At 37.0% G+C, this 19,307-nt stretch overlaps 1 protein-coding gene across 2 annotated transcripts in view; it reads left to right on the top strand.

Annotated features, from left to right (window-relative positions):
- DHX29 (DExH-box helicase 29) overlaps window positions 1–16,540 on the top strand; it is a 54,661-nt gene extending 38,121 nt beyond the window's left edge. The window contains exons 18-27 of one of the 2 annotated variants that reach the window (XM_012457303.3): window positions 193–281; window positions 1,319–1,447; window positions 1,538–1,613; window positions 2,363–2,587; window positions 4,426–4,562; window positions 5,014–5,107; window positions 5,972–6,274; window positions 8,095–8,226; window positions 9,382–9,478; window positions 16,247–16,540. In XM_012457303.3, the coding sequence (XP_012312726.2) occupies window positions 193–281; window positions 1,319–1,447; window positions 1,538–1,613; window positions 2,363–2,587; window positions 4,426–4,562; window positions 5,014–5,107; window positions 5,972–6,274; window positions 8,095–8,226; window positions 9,382–9,478; window positions 16,247–16,299 (1,335 nt within the window). In that variant the 3' untranslated portion in view covers window positions 16,300–16,540. The other variant, XM_064375979.1, reaches the window with a different exon arrangement.
- The last annotated feature ends 2,767 nt before the right edge of the window (window positions 16,541–19,307 follow it).

Below are 19,307 nucleotides of genomic sequence, written 5' to 3'. Positions count from 1 at the left end.
TAATTAGTAAGCTAAGCTGACAAAACTACAGTAAATTAAAATTATATAATAATAGCAAATAGAATACATTTTTGTGACTGAAATTGAAATTCAGTTTTTAAATTTCATGAGCTCAAACTATCTTAAGAAATTTAAATGATGGTATATTGCTGAAAGTAGTCTAAATGTTTTAAGCTTTTTATTTATTTTCAGATTGTTTTAGCAACAAATATTGCAGAGACAGGCATCACTATTCCAGATGTTGTATTTGTAATTGATACTGGAAGAACAAAAGAAAATAAGTAAGTCTGAATTTCCCAAATCAAAACATTTCTAACCTGGAAAGAGTTTGGGGCTCTTGAATTCTTGGGAGAAATCCTAAAATCATATAGGGAAAATCCTAAATGTCCAAAGCAAAAGTCTTAGAGAAACTATAGGAAACTTTAAAATATCTGAGAGTAAATGTCAGAATTTCATGTCATGGGTTTTCCCTTAAGTAATACCAGCATACTGCTACTTTTAGAAAAGTGCTGAGAAAAATTTTCAGAACATAAATGTTTATAGATTCTTTTATTTGTAAAACATTTAACAAAAAGCATTCTTTGTGGCTTTTGAAGTAAGAGCTGAATTTAAATCTCTTGAGCAAGTAATATAACCTCTGTAATCATCAGTTTCCTCATTTGTAAATGGGTAAAATGAAAATTTCATAACTCAAAGTGCCTAGTTCAGTAACTGGAACATAATAGGTAACTGTAACTAAATCTTCAACAAAAAGATTACTACTATATAAATAATGTTTATATTGCATAAATAGGACAGACCACCTTTAGTAGTTTATTGTAATCTATATATACTATCCCCTGTTTTAGGAAACCATAGTAATATTTGCAAGAGAGTATCACTATTCAATAGAAAGTAGATTCTTGATTCTTTGAATTGTACCTTCAGAGAAAATGTTTTCAGGGTTTAACTGTATCGTGAAAGGTATGTCGAATTGTAATGTTCACAGTAACACTTCTCAAAATATTTCAAAGAATTCTCATTATATAATTAATAAGTATTCTACTAAATTTAAGAAAGATTCTATGATCAGATTAGTATGAGAAAGGATAAGTTAAACAATTTGTTTTTCTTTTGCCAGACTTTTAATTTGTAGTATGAGATTTATATGCAATGTTTACTAAATTATTTAAATATGAAGCATAATTTGAGAACTACTAGTCTACAATAATGGACTTTTTAAGCCTATGTTTAACTTAATTGTAAGAGTCAAATCCAGCTTTTCCAATTTTGACTTAAGTCAATTATCTACATATTCTCTCCTAAAACATTTCTTTAGGTACCATGAAAGCAGTCAGATGAGTTCTTTGGTGGAGACGTTTGTCAGTAAAGCCAGTGCTTTACAGCGCCAGGGAAGAGCTGGGCGGGTCAGAGATGGCTTCTGCTTCCGAATGTACACAAGAGAAAGGTATGGCATAGCACCGGAAATATAAAACATATAAGCTAGTACTGTGTGACATTTCTGATAATATGTATTTAGTATTACTTTATTTTTCAGATTTGAAGGCTTTATGGATTATTCTGTTCCTGAAATCTTACGTGTACCTTTGGAGGAATTATGCCTTCATATTATGGTAATCTCAAGGGAACTTGGATGGATTTTGTTCTTCACTCCTTTCTAGAAAAGAAAAAAATGAACACCTAAACTTACCTTACCTTATATTGCTTTGGATTTTCAACTTTTTAAATCTTCCTTAATATATGCCCTCATCCATCTAAGTAAATCCACTGTGTTTTGATTTTGCCAGACACTTAAACTTTATAGATGAAAATACAGCCTCATAACCTAGACTAATAGTTCTCAACTGGAGGCACTGTTGCCTACAAGCGGACATTGGGCAACGTCAGGAGATATTTTTGGTTGTCATAGTTGGACAGGGAGGGTAAATGGTATCTAGTAGGTAAAGATCTGGGATGCTCCTAAACATCTGACAGTGTACAGGGCAACTCCCTGAAACAAAGAATCATTCAGGCCAAAATATCAGCAGTTCTGAGACTGAGAAACCCTGACCTAGATGAAGGTCTTCTTAGACTGAAAGATCTATAAATATCCTTCAGTTCTTAGATTTTTTACTCTGTCAAAATCAGGAATGAAGAAACTAAAAATGTAGACTGGAAAACCTAATCCTCACACATACACTCATACAGTCTTCCCCCCACTCCTCTGACCCCCATTATAAAAAAATAACAGGATAGCCCTACTTACACATTTTACCCTCTTTGCTCAAAATTTTACTGAAGTCAGATTAGTTCCAATACCATTTCATTGGGTAGTGTTAATTCTTTGATTTCATACCAATTTTATTACTTTTTTAATCTGCAGAAATGTAATCTTGGTTCTCCTGAAGATTTCCTCTCCAAAGCCTTAGATCCTCCTCAGCTCCAAGTGATCAGCAATGCAATGAATTTGCTCCGAAGAATTGGAGCCTGTGAACTAAATGAGCCTAAACTGACTCCGTTGGGCCAACACCTTGCAGCTTTACCTGTGAATGTCAAGATTGGCAAGATGCTTATTTTTGGTGCCATATTTGGCTGCCTTGACCCAGTGGTAAATCAATGCTGCTGCTACTTTACTTTAAATATCCTTTGACTAGGAAATTACAAGTTTGGAAACAATTTTTAATTAAAATTTTTTTTTAACTAAATAGAATGTCTATGCTAACATTAAAACCCAGAGGGCCTGAATGCTTGATAAGATTTTTTTTTTTTTTTGAGACAGGATCTGGCACTGTTGCCCAAGCCTGGAGTGCAGTGACACAATCTAGGCTCACTGCAACCTCCACCTCCCGGGTTCAAGGGATTCATGCCTCAGCCTCCCAAGTAGCTGATATCACAGGTGCATGCCACCACACCTGGCTAATTTTTGCATTTTTAGTAGAGATGGGGTTTCTCCATGTTGGCCAGGTTGGATAAGAATTTTTAAATATAATATTTAACTTTTTATATTTATATACTTGAAAATCTGTTCATCCATTTACTTGTGTACTGTAGGTACTATTTTGTGAGTGATTTTGGCTTGTCTAAATTTTGGTTTTCAACCCACTTGAAATATTTAATGGAATATATAGTGGATGATTTTTAGGAAGCTTTGAATACTACCAACTTTGAAAAGTAAAATTAAAAACTTTTTTCTAAGGGCCGGGCGCGGTGGCTCACGCCTGTAATCCCAGCACTTTGGGAGGCCGGGGTGGGTGGATCACGAGGTCAAGAGATCGAGACCATCCTGGCCAACATGGTGAAACCCCGTCTCTACTAAAGATACAAAAAATTAGCTGGGCATGGTGGCGCGTGCCTGTAATCCCAGCTACTCAGGAGGCTGAGGCAGGAGAATTGCCTGAACCCAGGATGTGGAGGTTGCAATGAGCCGAGATCACACCATTGCACTCCAGCCTGGGTAACAAGAGCCAAACTTGGTCTCAAAAAAAAAAACAACTTTTTTCTTCCCTTATTTGGGCTCTCTGAGCCAATAATTAGCAGAGTTCTCTTTTCTCAAATTATCTCAGAATTAACAAATTCTGTACATCTGTCTGAGTCTCTGGGCACATATGCTTGCTGTGCCATTCCAACTTTGCAACTTTATCAAGCTATAGCCTTTTCTGGGATTACCAATAAAGGCTATTTAAAAACAGAATGGAAGCCTGGGCAACTTAGTGAGAGCTTGATTCTGCAAAATTTAAGATAAAAAAATTAGCCAGCCATGGTGGTGCACCCCTTTAGACCCAGCTATTCAGGAGGCTGAGGTAGGAGGATTGCTAGAGCCTAGGAGTAGGAGGGGGCAGTGAGCTAATGATTGCCACTGCACTCCAGCCTAAGCAACAGAACAAGATCCTGTCTCTAAAAAATCCAAAAATAAAAATAGAAACAGAATGAAGAAAATGTGACTTATTACTCTAGTCTCTTTAGTATTCAAAATAGATATTTATCAGAATTAAATACCCATGGTAGTTTATCTGAAAACCTACAACAACAAATGGATTGTTATGTAGTCCAGATTATTTTTAAAGATCATTGCAGACTAAGAGTGGAAATTCAGCAGTCTTGGAGTCAAGATAACTGAGTTATGATTCCAAGATTGCCTCTAACTGTATGACAGACTATAACTCATTTATACAAATGTTCAGGTTTTTTTAATCTGATTCTGGTGATAATTACCTCCTTACCTCACAGAAAGGGCATAAAAGTAAAGGGATATATTTTTGAAATTCCTTAAAATGAAACAAAAAAATAACTATTTAAAATGAAAATACAGTTAGCTATAGTAAATGATAATAAAAGTATTGAAAAGGGCAACTTAAATTATGATTGTTTTATGATTGGCTTTCTTTTATAAGTTAACTTTCACTGGATAGCTCTTTAATGATAAATTGTTTTGTCATTTATGCATAGGCAACACTAGCTGCAGTTATGACAGAGAAGTCTCCTTTTACCACACCAATTGGTCGAAAAGATGAAGCCGATCTTGCAAAATCAGCTTTGGCTGTGGCGGATTCAGACCACCTGACGATCTACAATGCATATCTAGGGTAAAAACATAATCTGGCTGTTATCAATAAGCCAGTTACCTGAGGTTATTTACTTTACAAAATATTACCTTTGACTCATTAAAACTGTACATCTCAGGTTTAAATTTGTTTTTAGTTATTTCATCTGTCAAGGTATAATTATATTAGAGATTCGTGTGCTTTATAATCCTTCCTAAAACTTAAGAATAATATATTTGGTATCATATGTATATTAACTCATATTTGAAGTAACTTAATAATTTACTGTTAAACAGAAAATATCTGTTAATACTGTTAACAGATCTGTTAATATTAATATTCTTATATACAATTGGTAGTTGCTACAAGCAAGATCCCACCTCTTGTTAAATTATAATTTAATTAAATCTTACTTTGGTCACTGGCTCAGAGAAAGAGTTTGGAAAGAGAACATGGTGAACTTTATTCATTAATTGACATTTTATTTATCTAGATGGAAGAAAGCAAGACAAGAAGGAGGCTATCGTTCTGAAATCACATATTGCCGGAGGAACTTTCTTAATAGAACATCACTGTTAACCCTAGAGGTAATTCTTAACATAGGTCTCTCACTCAGAGTCATGGATAACTATAATAAGTTTATTTTGGAAAAAATAATGCCTAGAAAATACTTGACACATAGTAAGAGTTTAATAAACATTTATTGAATTAGTACGTTTGTGATTGTACTTGACTTGTTTCTTCCAGCAAGTAACTTGTATGTATTATACAATGATTTAAAATAATATTTAATAATCATAATATGTTCAAGAAATGATTTAAAAGAGTGACTCATGCCTATAATGCCAGTGCTTTGAGAGGCAGAAGCAGGAAGATGGCTTCAGGCCAAGTGTTTGAGACCAGACTGGGCAACATAATGAGACCCCATCTCTACCAAAAATAAAAACATTAAGTGAGCATGATAGCACATGCCTGTAGTCCCAGCTTCTCAGGAGGCCAAGGTGGGAGGATTGCTTGAGCCGAGTAGTTCAGGTTCCAGAGACAAATGAAGAAGGTACTTTGCAGTCTAGGATCAAGATTTCTCTGTCAATTATTTCTCAGTGTTGACCATCCTCATTGAGTAAAAATCTCCAGAGAAAAAGGAGAGCTACTGTGGAAGTAGATGTTGTGAATGAAAATGTGTTCAGACACATTTTTCTTGAGCTCAAATTTTAGACATTCTTATGTTTTGAGACATCTAAAGTCTTAGGGTGGAGTGAGTAGCTGATTTTAATTCTTGACTTTCCAGTATCTTTTTTTTTCTTCCCTAAGGTAATTTGGGCTATAGTTAGCTAAATAATCATTAGTATCCTGTCAATCTTTATAGGAAGCAGTAATATAAATTACAATATTATTTGGAAATTTCTCTAATCACCTTTGATTATTTCTGTTTTTAACATAAACCAATCTAGGATGTAAAGCAGGAGTTAATAAAGTTGGTTAAGGTGGCAGGATTTTCATCTTCCACAACTTCTACCAGCTGGGAAGGAAACAGAGCCTCACAGACCCTCTCTTTCCAAGAAATTGCCCTTCTTAAAGCTGTACTGGTGGCTGGACTGTATGACAATGTGGGGAAAATAATCTATACAAAGTCAGTGGATGTTACAGAAAAACTGGCCTGCATTGTGGAGACAGCCCAAGGCAAAGCACAAGTACATCCATCCTCAGTAAATCGAGATTTGCAAACTCATGGATGGCTCTTATACCAGGAGAAGGTAAAGTACTTATGCTTAAATTCCAGTATTCAGAGCATTATTCTAGAAGTCATTCATAACAAGTTAGGATGCCCTAACAGGTATTTTATTTGCTTCTCAAATTGAAGCTATTCATTTTTGTTAATATTTGAAATCAAGATGCACATAGCTTCTCAAACAAAAGAATGCTTATTTTCTCTTAAAAAAAAAAAAAAAAGTAAGGTTTCTACTCTGCCTATCATCTCTTTTACTTGGAGTAAAGGCAGTAATAGCATTGATGTTGCTTAATAATGTATCAGTCCCTGAGTATTTCATTAAAAGGTGCTGTCGGAATAAAAGACAAGTTGTATGTGCTGTTTCCATATAAAGGGATGTTGGATGGTGTATTAGAACTGTGGATGATTTGCAACAGTTTTGGTCACAGTATCACCTAAGATTATTTAATAGCAAATATTTAAAGATTACAATGAAAACAGTCAACCTTTTGAATTGGAGCTGCATGACCACTGCATTTTCTTTTCTTTTTTTTTTTTTTAATTGTACTTTAGGTTCTGGGGTACATGTGCAGATCATGCAGGATTGTTGCATAGATGCACACATGGCAATGTGGTTTGCTGCCTCCATCCCCCCATCACCTACATCTGGCATTTCTCCCCATGTTATCCCTCCCCCACAGCTGTCCCTCCCTTGGCACCCTCCCAACAGACCCCAGTGTGTGATGCTCCCCTCCCTGTGTCCATGTGTTCTCATTGTTCAACACCTGCCTATGAGTGAGAACATTCGGTGTTTGATTTTCTGTTCTTGTGTCAGTTTGCTGAGAATGATGGTTTCCAGATTCATCCATGTCCCTACAAAGGACACAAACTCATCATTTTTATGGCTGCATAGTATTCCATGGTATATATGTGCCACATTTTCCTTGTCCAGTCTATTGTCAGTGGGCATTTGGGTTGGTTCCAGGTCTTTGCTATTGTAAACAGTGCCTCTATGAACATAAGTGTGCATGTGTCTTTATAATAGAATGATTTATAATCCTTTGAGAATATACCCAGTAATGGGATTGCTGGGTCAAATGGAATTTCTATTTCTAGGTCCTTGAGGAAGCACTACACTGTCTTCCACATTGGTTGAACTAATTTACGCTGCCACCAATAGCGTAAAAGTGTTCCTATTTCTCCACATCCTCTCTGACCACTCCATTTTCTTATTTTTTAACATATTGTGAAGGTTAAGTTGGCATTTTCTCTTCATATTTTGAGTTTTTGTTACCTTATATTCACACATTTTTAAGACAGTATGAGAAGAAAAGGGAACGTAAAAAATTGAAACATATTTCTTCTCCCTTTACAAAGAGTGCCTCCATTTTGTTTCTTGACCTTTAAAGTAATAAAGATCCGTTATTTCAATCACTGGTTTGAATAACTCTCAACATTTATCAAACTTAAATGCAAAACATGAGAAATTACTGATTGGCACCCATAGCTGAACATTGGTCTAGGAACCAGAAACTGAAAATTATCATAATTTTAACATTAATTATTTAAGATCATTAGCATTATAAAATTGCTTGTACCTAGTTTCCTTTATGTTCAAAGTATATAACTCAGCCTTAGAAATAATATTTAAAATGCCTTTTCATAGTATAAATACACAGGTGGTAACAGTAATTATTATAAAATTGATAAATTATGCACATAAGAAAATGAAAACATAGCTTTACAAAAACTCTTGGCTTAAAATGTAGCATTAAACAAATTGTAGAAAAATGCTTACTTGAAAAAGATAAATGACTTCCTTCTATTTCGGTATTTTGAAGTTATTCCTCCCTTTTTCCCATCTAGATAAGGTATGCCAGAGTGTATTTGAGAGAAACTACCCTAATAACCCCTTTTCCAGTTTTACTTTTTGGTGGTGATATAGAAGTTCAACACCGAGAACGTCTTCTTTCTATTGATGGCTGGATCTATTTTCAGGTACATAGTACAACTGATTTTATTATTAAAATTTTTCAACTTCCAGTACCGTTGAGGTACACTTTTTAAAATTTTATTGGAGTTCGCATTATTTCTTCCTAAAATATGACTTAAAGTAAAAGAATTCCTTATTTTATCTTGCCTCTGTGGTTTTAAATCTATAAATTTGAAAATCAAATTATATTGCTATTACAAATTCTATTTATTACTAATAACAATTCTAGCTTTCTATGTGTTGGGTACTTCAATAGTTAACTTTATATGGATTTTCCCAAATTAATATCCTAACAACCTTGTTAGATAATTTCTGTAGTTTCTTTTATATAAATAAAGACTCAAACACAGTGAGAAATTAAATAATTTTCCCAAGATTTACATGGATTGTTATTGACAGAGCTAGATTCAAATATAGGACTATTTGATACCCAAATTTATTCTCATTCCACTATATTGTGGAATAAAAAGGAATAAAAAGACCAAACAGATTCATAGTTTATAATTCATGCTGTTGAATTCTTCTCTGGAAAAATTAGACCAACCATGCTTATTTCTGGCAATAAGTTTTATCTGTTTCTCTGTACTCTCATCAAGATTGACCAGCTTAAACGAAGCAAACCTATTATATTCTATTAGGTTATTCTATGATAGCTGTTTGTCTAGGAATGGAGAGGTGAATTTTAAATGCAGCTAACAATTGTATGCAGTTTGTGCGAAGAAGCTGGGGGGGTGGAAATGTTTTATAACTGGATTGTGATGGTTGCACAACTCTATAAATTTACTAAAAGCTATTGAAATTAGTGAAAATGAGTGAGTTTTTATGGTAAGTTATATCTCAATAAAGCTGTTTAAAAAAATTTCCCTCCCCAAAACTGTAGTCTTAACTTCCACAGAGTTGATATAAATAGAGAAGAAAACAATTATTGGAGTAATAGTTGCCTTATTTTGGGAAGAATTATCAGACTTAATAAGGAAACTTAGAGGTTTGCATGCTTAGCTAGCAGAAATAATTTGTCTGTATTTTTCTCACTGTGTTTTCCATTAAAAGCAAGATGTGCTAAGGCAGATTGTAAGGTATATATGCTTACCTTGATTTACTTAAACATATGCACACTCCCCTGGATTGACTTTGTCCATTTTTTCATCTCCTCTTAACAGGCCCCTGTAAAGATAGCTGTCATTTTCAAGCAGCTGAGAGTTCTTATTGATTCTGTTTTAAGAAAAAAGCTGGAAAATCCAAAGATGTCCCTTGAAAGTAAGTGTTTGCTTTACTGTAAGTGAAAGATAGTATACACATACATATATAGGTACATATATACACATACATACATAGGTACACATACCTATGTATTAATGCGTGGAAAAACTTTCTAAAAGGCCGGGCATGGTGGCTCATGCCTATAATACTAGCACATTGGGATGCCAAGGCGGGCAGATCACCTGAGGTCAGGAGTTCAAGACCAGCCTGGCCAACATGGTGAAACCCTGTCTTTACGAAATATATTTTAAAAATCGCCAGGCACAGTGGCTCACGCCTGTAATCCCAACACTTTGGGAGGACGAGGTGGGTGGATCACGAGGTCAACAGATCGAGACCATCCTGGTCAACATGGTGAAACCCCGTCTCTACTAAAAATACAAAAAATTAGCTGGGCATGGTGGCGCATGCCTGTAATCCCAGCTACTCCGGAGGCTGAGGCAGGAGAATTGCCTGAACCCAGGAGGCGGAGGTTGCAGTGAGCCGAGATTGCACCATTGCACTCCAGCCTGGGTAACAAGAGCGAAACTCCGTCTCAAAAAAAAAGAAAAATCAGCTGGGCATGGTGGCAGGCACCTGTAATTCCAGCTGCTCAGGAGGCTAAGGCAGGAGAATTGCTTGAACCTGGGAGGCAGAGGTTACAGTAAGCCGAGATTATGCCATTGCACTCCAGCCTGGGACACAAAAGTGAAAAACTCTGTCTCAAAAAAAAAAAAAACGACCTTCTAAGAGAAAATCTGAAATATTCTACAAATCATTATATTTTTTGTAACATTGGAATATACTAAAGCACACTGAAATCTTTTTTTGGTTTTGGTTTTGGTTTTTTTTGAGACAGAGTTTTGCTCTTGTTGCCCAGGCTGGAGTGCAATGGCGCATTCTCAGCTCACCACAACCTCTGCCTCCTGGGTTCAAGAGATTCTCCTGCCTCAGCCTCCCAGGTAGCTGGGATTACAGGCATGTGCCACCACGCCTGGCTAATTTTTTGTATTTTTAGTAGAGATGGGATTTCACCATATTGGCTAGGATGGTCTCGGTCTCTTGACCTCGTGATCCACTGGCCTCGGCCTCCCAAAGTGCTGGGATTACAGGCGTGAGTCACCGCGCCCAGCCAGCATACTGAAATCTTAAAGATTCCATCTCTTTTATGCTGAATTCCATCAACCTCAATTAGTGATTATTCACAACCTAATTATCCTCCTAAGGTTTAGTTTACTCCTGTCTCTTTTAAACTTCATTTCTAAACGTCTAGCCATTTCATAGAAAAAAAGGTTAATAAAACTGAGCATAGTAAACTTTGCTGCTTATTGGCATTTTAGTAAACTGGTGACGTAGCTATTATGAAAAAAAACTAATAAGCCAAGCATGGTGGCCTATGCCTGTAGTCCCAGCTACCTGGAAGGCTGAGGTGGGAAGATTGCTTGCCCCAGGAGTTAGAGTCCAGCCTGGACAACATATTTCTATCTCTAAGAAATATATGTATATATACACACACCCATATATGTATTTGTGTATGTGTGTGTATGATTTAGGGACTTTGTGTCAGGTTTATTTCAGCATGGTTTTTCCACCATGTGTTTCTTTCAAATGCAGAGCTGTTTCTCTGTATAAAATAAACACATTCTCCTTCAACAGAAATCTGAAAGGAGCTGGGCATGGTGACTCTGCCTGTAAGCCCACAACTTTGGGAGGCTGAGGCCGGAGGATCACTTGAGGCCAGGAGTTCAAGACCAGCCTGGGTAACGTAGGGAGACGCCATCTCTACGAACAATTAAAAAAAAAATTAGCCAGGCCTGGTGGCATGTGCCTGTTGTCTCAGCTACTTGGGAGGCTAGGGCGAGTATCTACCCTCCATTCTGGGTGACAGAGCAAGACTTCATATCAAAAAATAAGAGATAAATCTGAAATGAACTCCTGAGTTTGCAGTTTGCCCAGTGCAGTGTTTCTCAAACTTGCCAAATCATCAAAATCATCCTGGCAGTTGCAAAGAATACAGGGTCTAAAGACCTACCCTAGACATACTGATCTCTATGGGAGAGGCCTGTGGCTGTATTATTTTTAAATTCTTTTATTCTATAACACTTCCCCTCTAAGACTATCCCCTTTTTAAATGCAGTTAATTATTTTTAATAAACTGGGTTGTTTTTCTGGTAGAATGTCCCACATTTAGGGTTTGGTTAGTTGCATGCTCGTGATCTAACATGTACTCTATTTCCTGTATTTCCTATAAACTGGTAGTTGTGAGGCCGGGCACGGTGGATCACGAGGTCAAAAGATCGAGACCATCCTGGTCAACATGGTGAAACCCCGTCTCTACTAAAAATATAAAAAAATTAGCTGGGCATGGTGGCGCATGCCTGTAATCCCAGCTACGCAGGAGGCTGAGGCAGGAGAATTGCCTGAACCCAGGAGGCGGAGGTTGCAGTGAGCCGAGATTGCGCCATTGCACTCCAGCCTGGGTAACAAGAGCAAAACTCCATCTCCAAAAAAAAATTAAAAATAAATAAATAAATAAAATAAACTGGTAGTTGTATTTGGAGGTATGATTAGAATAAAGTTTTGAGGAAACTAATACTTTCTAGTTGGTGCCATATTCTTCCCATTGCGTCACATCAGGGAGCACTTAAATTTGGTTGTCCTTTTAATGTTAAGAATTGATCAGTGACTTCAGTATGATTGTACTGAACAAAGTATCCCCAGTTTGTTTTCAACAGTCAGGCAAGTTGGGGGAGCTACTGATCTAGTTCTGCTACCATGAAGCCTCATACTCTGTGTTTATTTATATAACTAAATGTGAATGCATAAGCATTAAAATGTATTAATGTTCCTATATTGCTGGAAACAGGTAAGTCTTAACATATTAAGACATGTGGGCTCTTTTCTCAGGGAGCTTTGTGCATTACAACTTTGTCATTAGAAATAATTACATTTCATAAAGTATATATTGAACCTCAACTTCTAAGCAAAATGAATTTTTGGAATGATATCAGTGTTTCCCTTTACTATAAAAGAGAGCAGAACTTAACCATTGGGCATAATGTATACTTTTTTTTTTCTTTTTTTTTCTTTTTCTTTTTTTTTTGAAAGAAAGAAAAAAAAATGAAAAAGAGGAAGAAAAAGGAAGAGAAAGAGAGAGAGAGAATGGGAGTATTGCTTTCTTGCCCAGGCTAGAATGCAGTTTAGTAATGGGTATTGAAAATCTCTTTTATACCAATAATTATACTTGATGTAGACAGGAAGGAATAAGGGAAGAAAATAACAAACAAGCAGCCAACCAATATTTCATTTAAAACCTATGAAATGCTATGTGATTACTGAGGAGTGATTTACTTCCAATTATGTAGTCACTTTTGGAATAGGTGTGAGGTGGTAATGTATGTTTTGTGTATTTGAAATGGAGAGTTCTATAAATGTTTATTAAGTTTACTTGTTCCGGGTCTGAGTTCAAGTCCTGAATGTCCTTGTTAATTTTCTGTCTCGTTGATCTATAAAATCGTTAGCTCTTCTTGTTACATTGATCCTTTTGCCATTATGTAATGTCCTTCTTTGCCTCTTTTGCTCTTTGTTGCTTTAAAGTCTACTTTATCAGAGGCGAGAATTGCATCTCCTGCCTTTTGTTTATTTGTTTATTTTTACTCTCTGGTTGGTTGATAAATCTTCCTCCTTCTCTTTGTTTTGAGTCTTTGTGTATCGTTGCATGTGAGATGGGTCTGGATGCAGCATACCGATGGGTTTTGGCTTTTTATCCAATTAGAATATATATAAGTTTAATACTGGCATTTGATGCTAGCTGGCTGTTTTGCCCATTAGTTAGTGTAAATTTTTCATTGTGTGAATGCTCTTTTCTTTTTGATATATTTTTGGAAAGGCTGATGTTGGTTGTTCCTTTATATGTATAGTGCTTCTTTCAGAAGCTCTTGTAAAGCAGGCCTGGTGGTGGTGAAGTCTCTAAGTACTTGTTTGTTCGCAAAAGATTTAATTTTTCCTTCAATTATAAAGCTTAGTTTGGCTGGATATGAAATTCTGGGTTGAAAGTTCTTTTCTTTAAGGATGTTAAATATTGGTCCCCACTCTTTTCTGGCTTGTAGGGTTTCTGCTGAGAGATCTGCTGTAAGTCTGATAGGTTTCCCTTTATGGGTAACCTGACCTTTTTCTCTGGCTGCCCTTAGTATTTTCTCCTTCATTTCAACCCTAATAAATCTGGCGATTATGTGCCTTGGGGTTGGTCTTCTTGAAGAATATCTTTGTGGTGTTCTCTGTATTACCTGGAGTTGAATATTACCCTGCCTTGCCAGGTTGGGAAAGTTTTCCTGAATGATATCCTGAAGAGTATTTTCCAACTTGGATTCATTCTCTTCATCACATTCAGGTACACCTATCAAACGTAAATTAGGTCTTTTCACATAGTCCCATATTTCCTGGAGACTTTGCTCATTCCTTTTCATCCTTTTTTCTCCAATCTTGTCTTCTCGTTTCATTTCACTGAGCTGGTTCTCGACTTCTGATATCCTTTCTTCTACTTGATCAATTTGACTGTTTAAACTTGTGCATGCTTCGTGAAGTTCTTGTGTTGTGTTTTTCAGCTCCATCAATTCACTTATATTCTTCTCCAAATTGTCCATTCTCGTTAACATTTCATCAAACCTTTTTTCAAGGTTCTTAGTTTCTTTGCATTGGGTTAGAACAAGTTCTTTTAATTCACAGAAGTTTCTTATCAGCCACGTTTTGAAACCTGCTTCTGTTATTGGAACACACTCGTAATCTATTAAGCCTTGTTCTGTTACTGATGAGGAATTGCGATCCCCTGTAGAGGGAGAGGCATTCTGATTTTGAGTATTCTCTGCCTTTTTATGCTGGTTTCTTCCCTTCATTATATATTTATCCATCTGTCGTCTTTGTAATACCGACTTTCTAACTAGGTCTCCGAGCAGACGTCCAACTTGTTGATTCCCAGCGCCGAAATCTGAGCAATCCACTGCACCGGCCAAAATAGTGGTGTTAAGATTGATGGTGCTTTTCTGCCCGGGAATCTCCGGACTCTGCACCACAAACTGGCGCGCTAAGGCGCCAGCAAAACCGCCGCGCTGGCCACAAGAGTCGCCCTGGCGACCCGTGGGGCTCCTCTGCTGGGAATCTCCTGGTCCGAGAGCAACAAATATTCGTCTGAAAGTGTGGCGTCCTCTCGTTCTCTGCGCTTTCACTGGAAACTACGAGCCCGAGCTGCTAGTGATCAGCCATCTTGGATCTTAATGTATACTTTTGACTTTGGAGGAAGGATGAAATACGTTAGTGCCCTCTCTTGGATTTATAACGAAAAGTTGTGATAGAATGCCAAACATTTGAAAAAGAAGTAACTGAACTTACTCTTATACTTTATTTACTCTGTTTTCCTCAATTTAAAAAATCATGGTTCTTGGAGCCAGGTATAGTGGCTTGCGCCTGTAATCCCAGCTACTCAGAGGGCTGAGATAGGAAGATGGCTTGAGCCCAGGAGTTCAGAGCTGCAATAAGCTGTGATCACACCACTGCACTCCAGCCTAGGCGAGAGTGAAGTCCCATCTCTCTCTCTCTCTTCTTTTTTTTTTTTTTCTGAGATGGAATCTCACACTGTCACCCCAGCTGGAGTGCAGTGGTGCGATCTCAGCTCACTGCAACCTCCACCTCCCAAGTTCATGTGATTCTCCTGCCTCAGCTTCCTGAGCAGCTGGGATTGCAGGTGCACACCACCACACCCAGCTAATTTTTTGTATTTTTAGTAGAGACGGGGTTTCACTATGTTGGCCAGACTGGTCTCGAACTCCTGACCTCGTGATCCACCTACCTCGGCCTCCCAAAGTGCTAGGATTGCAGGCATGAGCCACCACACCCAACCTAAGACCCCATCTCTTAAAAAATAAAAACGTTGTTTCTAGACCTGCCATTGTTCCAGTTTCACAGGTGACCTCTCTTTTTCCCCTCCCTCGAACTTTTTTGTTACTGTTGTTTCTAATGCCACTGTAACCATTGCAACCATTGAAAGCCAGCGCATTCTCTGAGTATCTAATGTAAATGTAGAATTTCAGTTTTGCAGCCCAGATAATTACAACTATCTAAAGAGTGGTTATGAGGCTCCTAGGAAGTCACAATTTCAGAGTAATGATTAAGTAGAAGCAGTTGTTAACAAAACCCCTTTAGCAAATAATGCAGCCTCTGTCTCTCTGTCAAATAATTGGTATTTGATTCCTTTGTTGTATAGAGAGGTCTGTCACTTCCCCATTGACACCTCTCCAAGAGCACTTCCCTGTTAGAATTTTTTGTTTCCTTTGGACTAAACATGGAGAAACTGGTAACAGTTCTTTCTTCCTTGCTCATACTTTGGAAATTCTGCTATACTCTGAGGAACACTGAAGAGTCAGTAGAGCCTTCAGTATATTTCAGCCAAGTGAAAAAGCTGAGAACCTTATTTCCTTCAAGGAATTTTTATAGAATAAAATTTGTAATTCCTTATAAAGAAATAACAGTTCACATCATATTACCTCTTTGGGCTTTAGCCTATACAAATGTTATCTTTTTTCAAAACTTTTGTCAAAGTAGGTATAACATAACCTACAGCAATAATTAAAATCTATGTGGGGCAAAAAATATTTTATAGACAATATTACTGGTGTTAATTCTGTATTCTAATGTAAAAAAATCTAGTGATGCATACCTCTTGTTTACATGTGTATACATTGGAAAATTAGACGATGTTGCATTTATTTGTGGCATTTTTTTTCTTCCACTCAGATGACAAGATTCTGCAGATCATTACGGAACTGATAAAAACAGAGAATAACTGAAATTGAAATTCATGGTCAGCGGCTTTAAAAATTAAGGTGAAGATAGAGTCATGAAATTATCTGAAAATGGACCATCACATTAAGTATTTCATTACTTAAAAATGTTGGTACTAGCCATTAACTTAAAGGTGATGGGAAAAAAGCACATACTTTAAACGTGTAATTTTCTAGTTCCTTTTTAATGATGATTATTCTCAGTGTATTTGCCACTACATTTACAATAAATTCTTTGTATCATCCATGTTTTGTGCATCATTGTATGCCTTAAGGGCAAGGCCTGTGCCTGTGGTTATCTGTAGCTTAATGTTGTGATTCTCTGTGTAGCTGCCTCATCCTCTGTCAGTTCTTGACGTCTGCAGAATTTAAACCCTATAGACCCAGAAGGGAAAATAATCTCCAAAACCAATTATAATTAAATTTCCATGAAAAGGAACAACTTCAGAAGTCAGTTATTTAATATTTGATACTCAATTTCAGAACCTAAATAAGTGCACTATTAATAGATGCCACCTATTTCAGTAACTTTCAAAAAGCATAAACGTGTAGTTCTGGAAGACAGGCAGAATTAACTAATACTTCGGTCAGCCTTGGGATGGATAGCTTGCATTGTTTTCCTCAAGCTACAGCTGTGATATCCCTGCCCCTGAACGCTTTTTGTGTATACAATGAACTGGTAAGGTCAGTAACTTTGAGATAGTAAAGTGTGCTTCGATATTTTTCACTGGTCCTATTTGTTTTGCTTACTATTATTTGTTTGCTTTTGAAATTCCATTTTTATTAGAGAGATATCTCTGTACTTATCAACAGATTGTTGATAAACTTCAGCTATAGTCCCTTTTAGATCAAAAGGAAAAAATTGCATCTGAAGATCAAAAGATTAGAATTTAATAGGAACCTAGTATAACTGCTTGGCTCTCATAACAAGTATATATTTTAATGTTTTTTGATGAACAAATAAAACTATAACTTTTATATGCAGATGGAAGTAAAAACAGTACTTAGTAGCAGTCTCTAATTTTAGGTTTCTACTTGCAGTGTGGCAAGGGAATTGAGCACAAGGAGTCAAATGTGACTGTGATTTGGAATCTCTAGAGCCATTAACAGAAATGGGTATGTCAGGAGAAAGAGCTAGATTGGGTGTTGAAGGCATTTCCTCTTGGGACAAATGGAGGCTAGTACCCCAAATTGTGTTGTCTGTTAACTCATTTATAGACAACTTATGAGGTAGGTACTGCATTAACCTACTATTTGTATTTTACAAATGAGGAAACTGAGGCACAGAGAAGTGAAATAACATGTCTGAGATCACACTGATTGTAAGTAACAGGGGCATTATGGCTCCAGAACTATTTAGATTTCTGAAATGTAATCATTATTCCTTTGAAATGTGAAACAGTGACTCATAACCCTATGACTCATAATCATTATTCCTTTGAAGTGTGAAACAGTGATTCCTAACCCTGTGACTCAGGTAAGGTCACAGGGTTAGAGTCTTCCACACAGAGATGATAGTTAAAGATGTGGGAGTTGAGGTAATCACCAAAGGGGTGAGAAGATTATTGAAATTAAAATCTTGCAGAACTCTGTATTTCAAAGTCCCTTGCTTCTTTCATCTCTCCAGCCCCCACTCAGACCTAGGTCACCACTGTCTTTCACTACAGGTAATCTCCGAACTAGGCTTTCTCCTCCTTTTACACCTCTCTAATCCAAAAAGAATGATATTTTTGAAGGATATCTGTGTCACTTGGCTTCCCATTGCTCTTAAAATTTAAAGTTCTAAACATGACCTCCAAAGCTCTCTAACTGATCTGGACCTTGCTGCCCTCCAGTCTCATCTCCACACTTTGGTCTCATGGTGCTCCAGCCACCCTAGGCTCCTTTTCAGTTCCTAGAAGATGCCAAGTTCTTTTTCTAAGCATTTACACATGGCGTTCCCTGCCATAATACATTGCTTCTGGTTCTTTACTAGACTTTCCTGCTTTAAAGCCCTCTGCACAGGCCACCCTACTGAATTGCATATCCCCTTTTACTCATTACACAGTACTTTTCTCAGTTTGTACCATTTGCTTTTCTTCTCTCACTAGAACATATGCTGCACCATGACTGTTTCACTCACTGATATATACCTAACACAATGCCTTGCATATATAGGCATTCAATAAATGCCGAATGAGGTATGAGAAGGAAAGAGTAGGGCTATCTTAATGAATGCCAAGGAAGAAGATTTTTGAAAGCGTAAGTATTGTCAACAGGTGTTACGGAGTAGAGAAAGATTACTAAGGTTTAATGAATACACCGACCTTTTGAGATCAGTTTGAATGGAGGGTGGCAAAGAAGGACTCTCTCAGAAGTCCCACAACCACCTGCACATTAAGTGATACACCAGAAGGACTTGCAAGACTCAGAGGCTAAAGTTGATTTTATAGAGAAAGGATATACAATAAAGTCAGCAAGGGAAAAAGACACACCACATGGATACACAGGCTTCCTATGTGCTATGTAGTTTCTGCCCAGGGAAACCTACTACAGACTAAGAGTACAAGGATTTTTATTAGGGGCAGGTCATACAAGCACAAAGACCAGGCATAACAAACTTCCAGGCTCCCAGAAGGAAAGCAGGTATTTAAGTGTCCCTAGCAGGCAAAACAGTGTTCTCCAAAAAGCAGAGGACTTTTCACAAGTCAAGTTCCCAAGCTCCAGCCAAGGGTCAGCCCTACAAGCAGTCTCTTCTAAAGACCTCTGGCTTGCCATGTTAACTCTTTTCTGCACGGGCACAAATCATAATTTTAGGGAGTGAACAAAAATGAAAAGGTGGGGCAGCAAATAGAGTATTCTTTATGGATGTGAAAAAGAAAAAGAAAGCATAATAGGTTGAATATGAATATATTCATAAAAGGTTGAAGACCCTCACTGATTTGCAGGCAAAAGTAGAAATAACCAGCAAAGAGGATAATATTAACATCAGAGAGGGCTCAACAAATGACTAAAAAAGAATAACATAGGGATCA

Source organism: Aotus nancymaae, unplaced genomic scaffold, assembly GCF_030222135.1.
Source record: "Aotus nancymaae isolate 86718 unplaced genomic scaffold, 86718_ANA_hifiasm-v0.15.2.pri h1tg000014l, whole genome shotgun sequence".
In the NCBI taxonomy this organism is placed as follows: domain Eukaryota; kingdom Metazoa; phylum Chordata; class Mammalia; order Primates; family Aotidae; genus Aotus; species Aotus nancymaae.
Note: the sequence above shows the minus strand (reverse complement) of the source record. Positions and strands in the feature narration are given on the sequence as shown.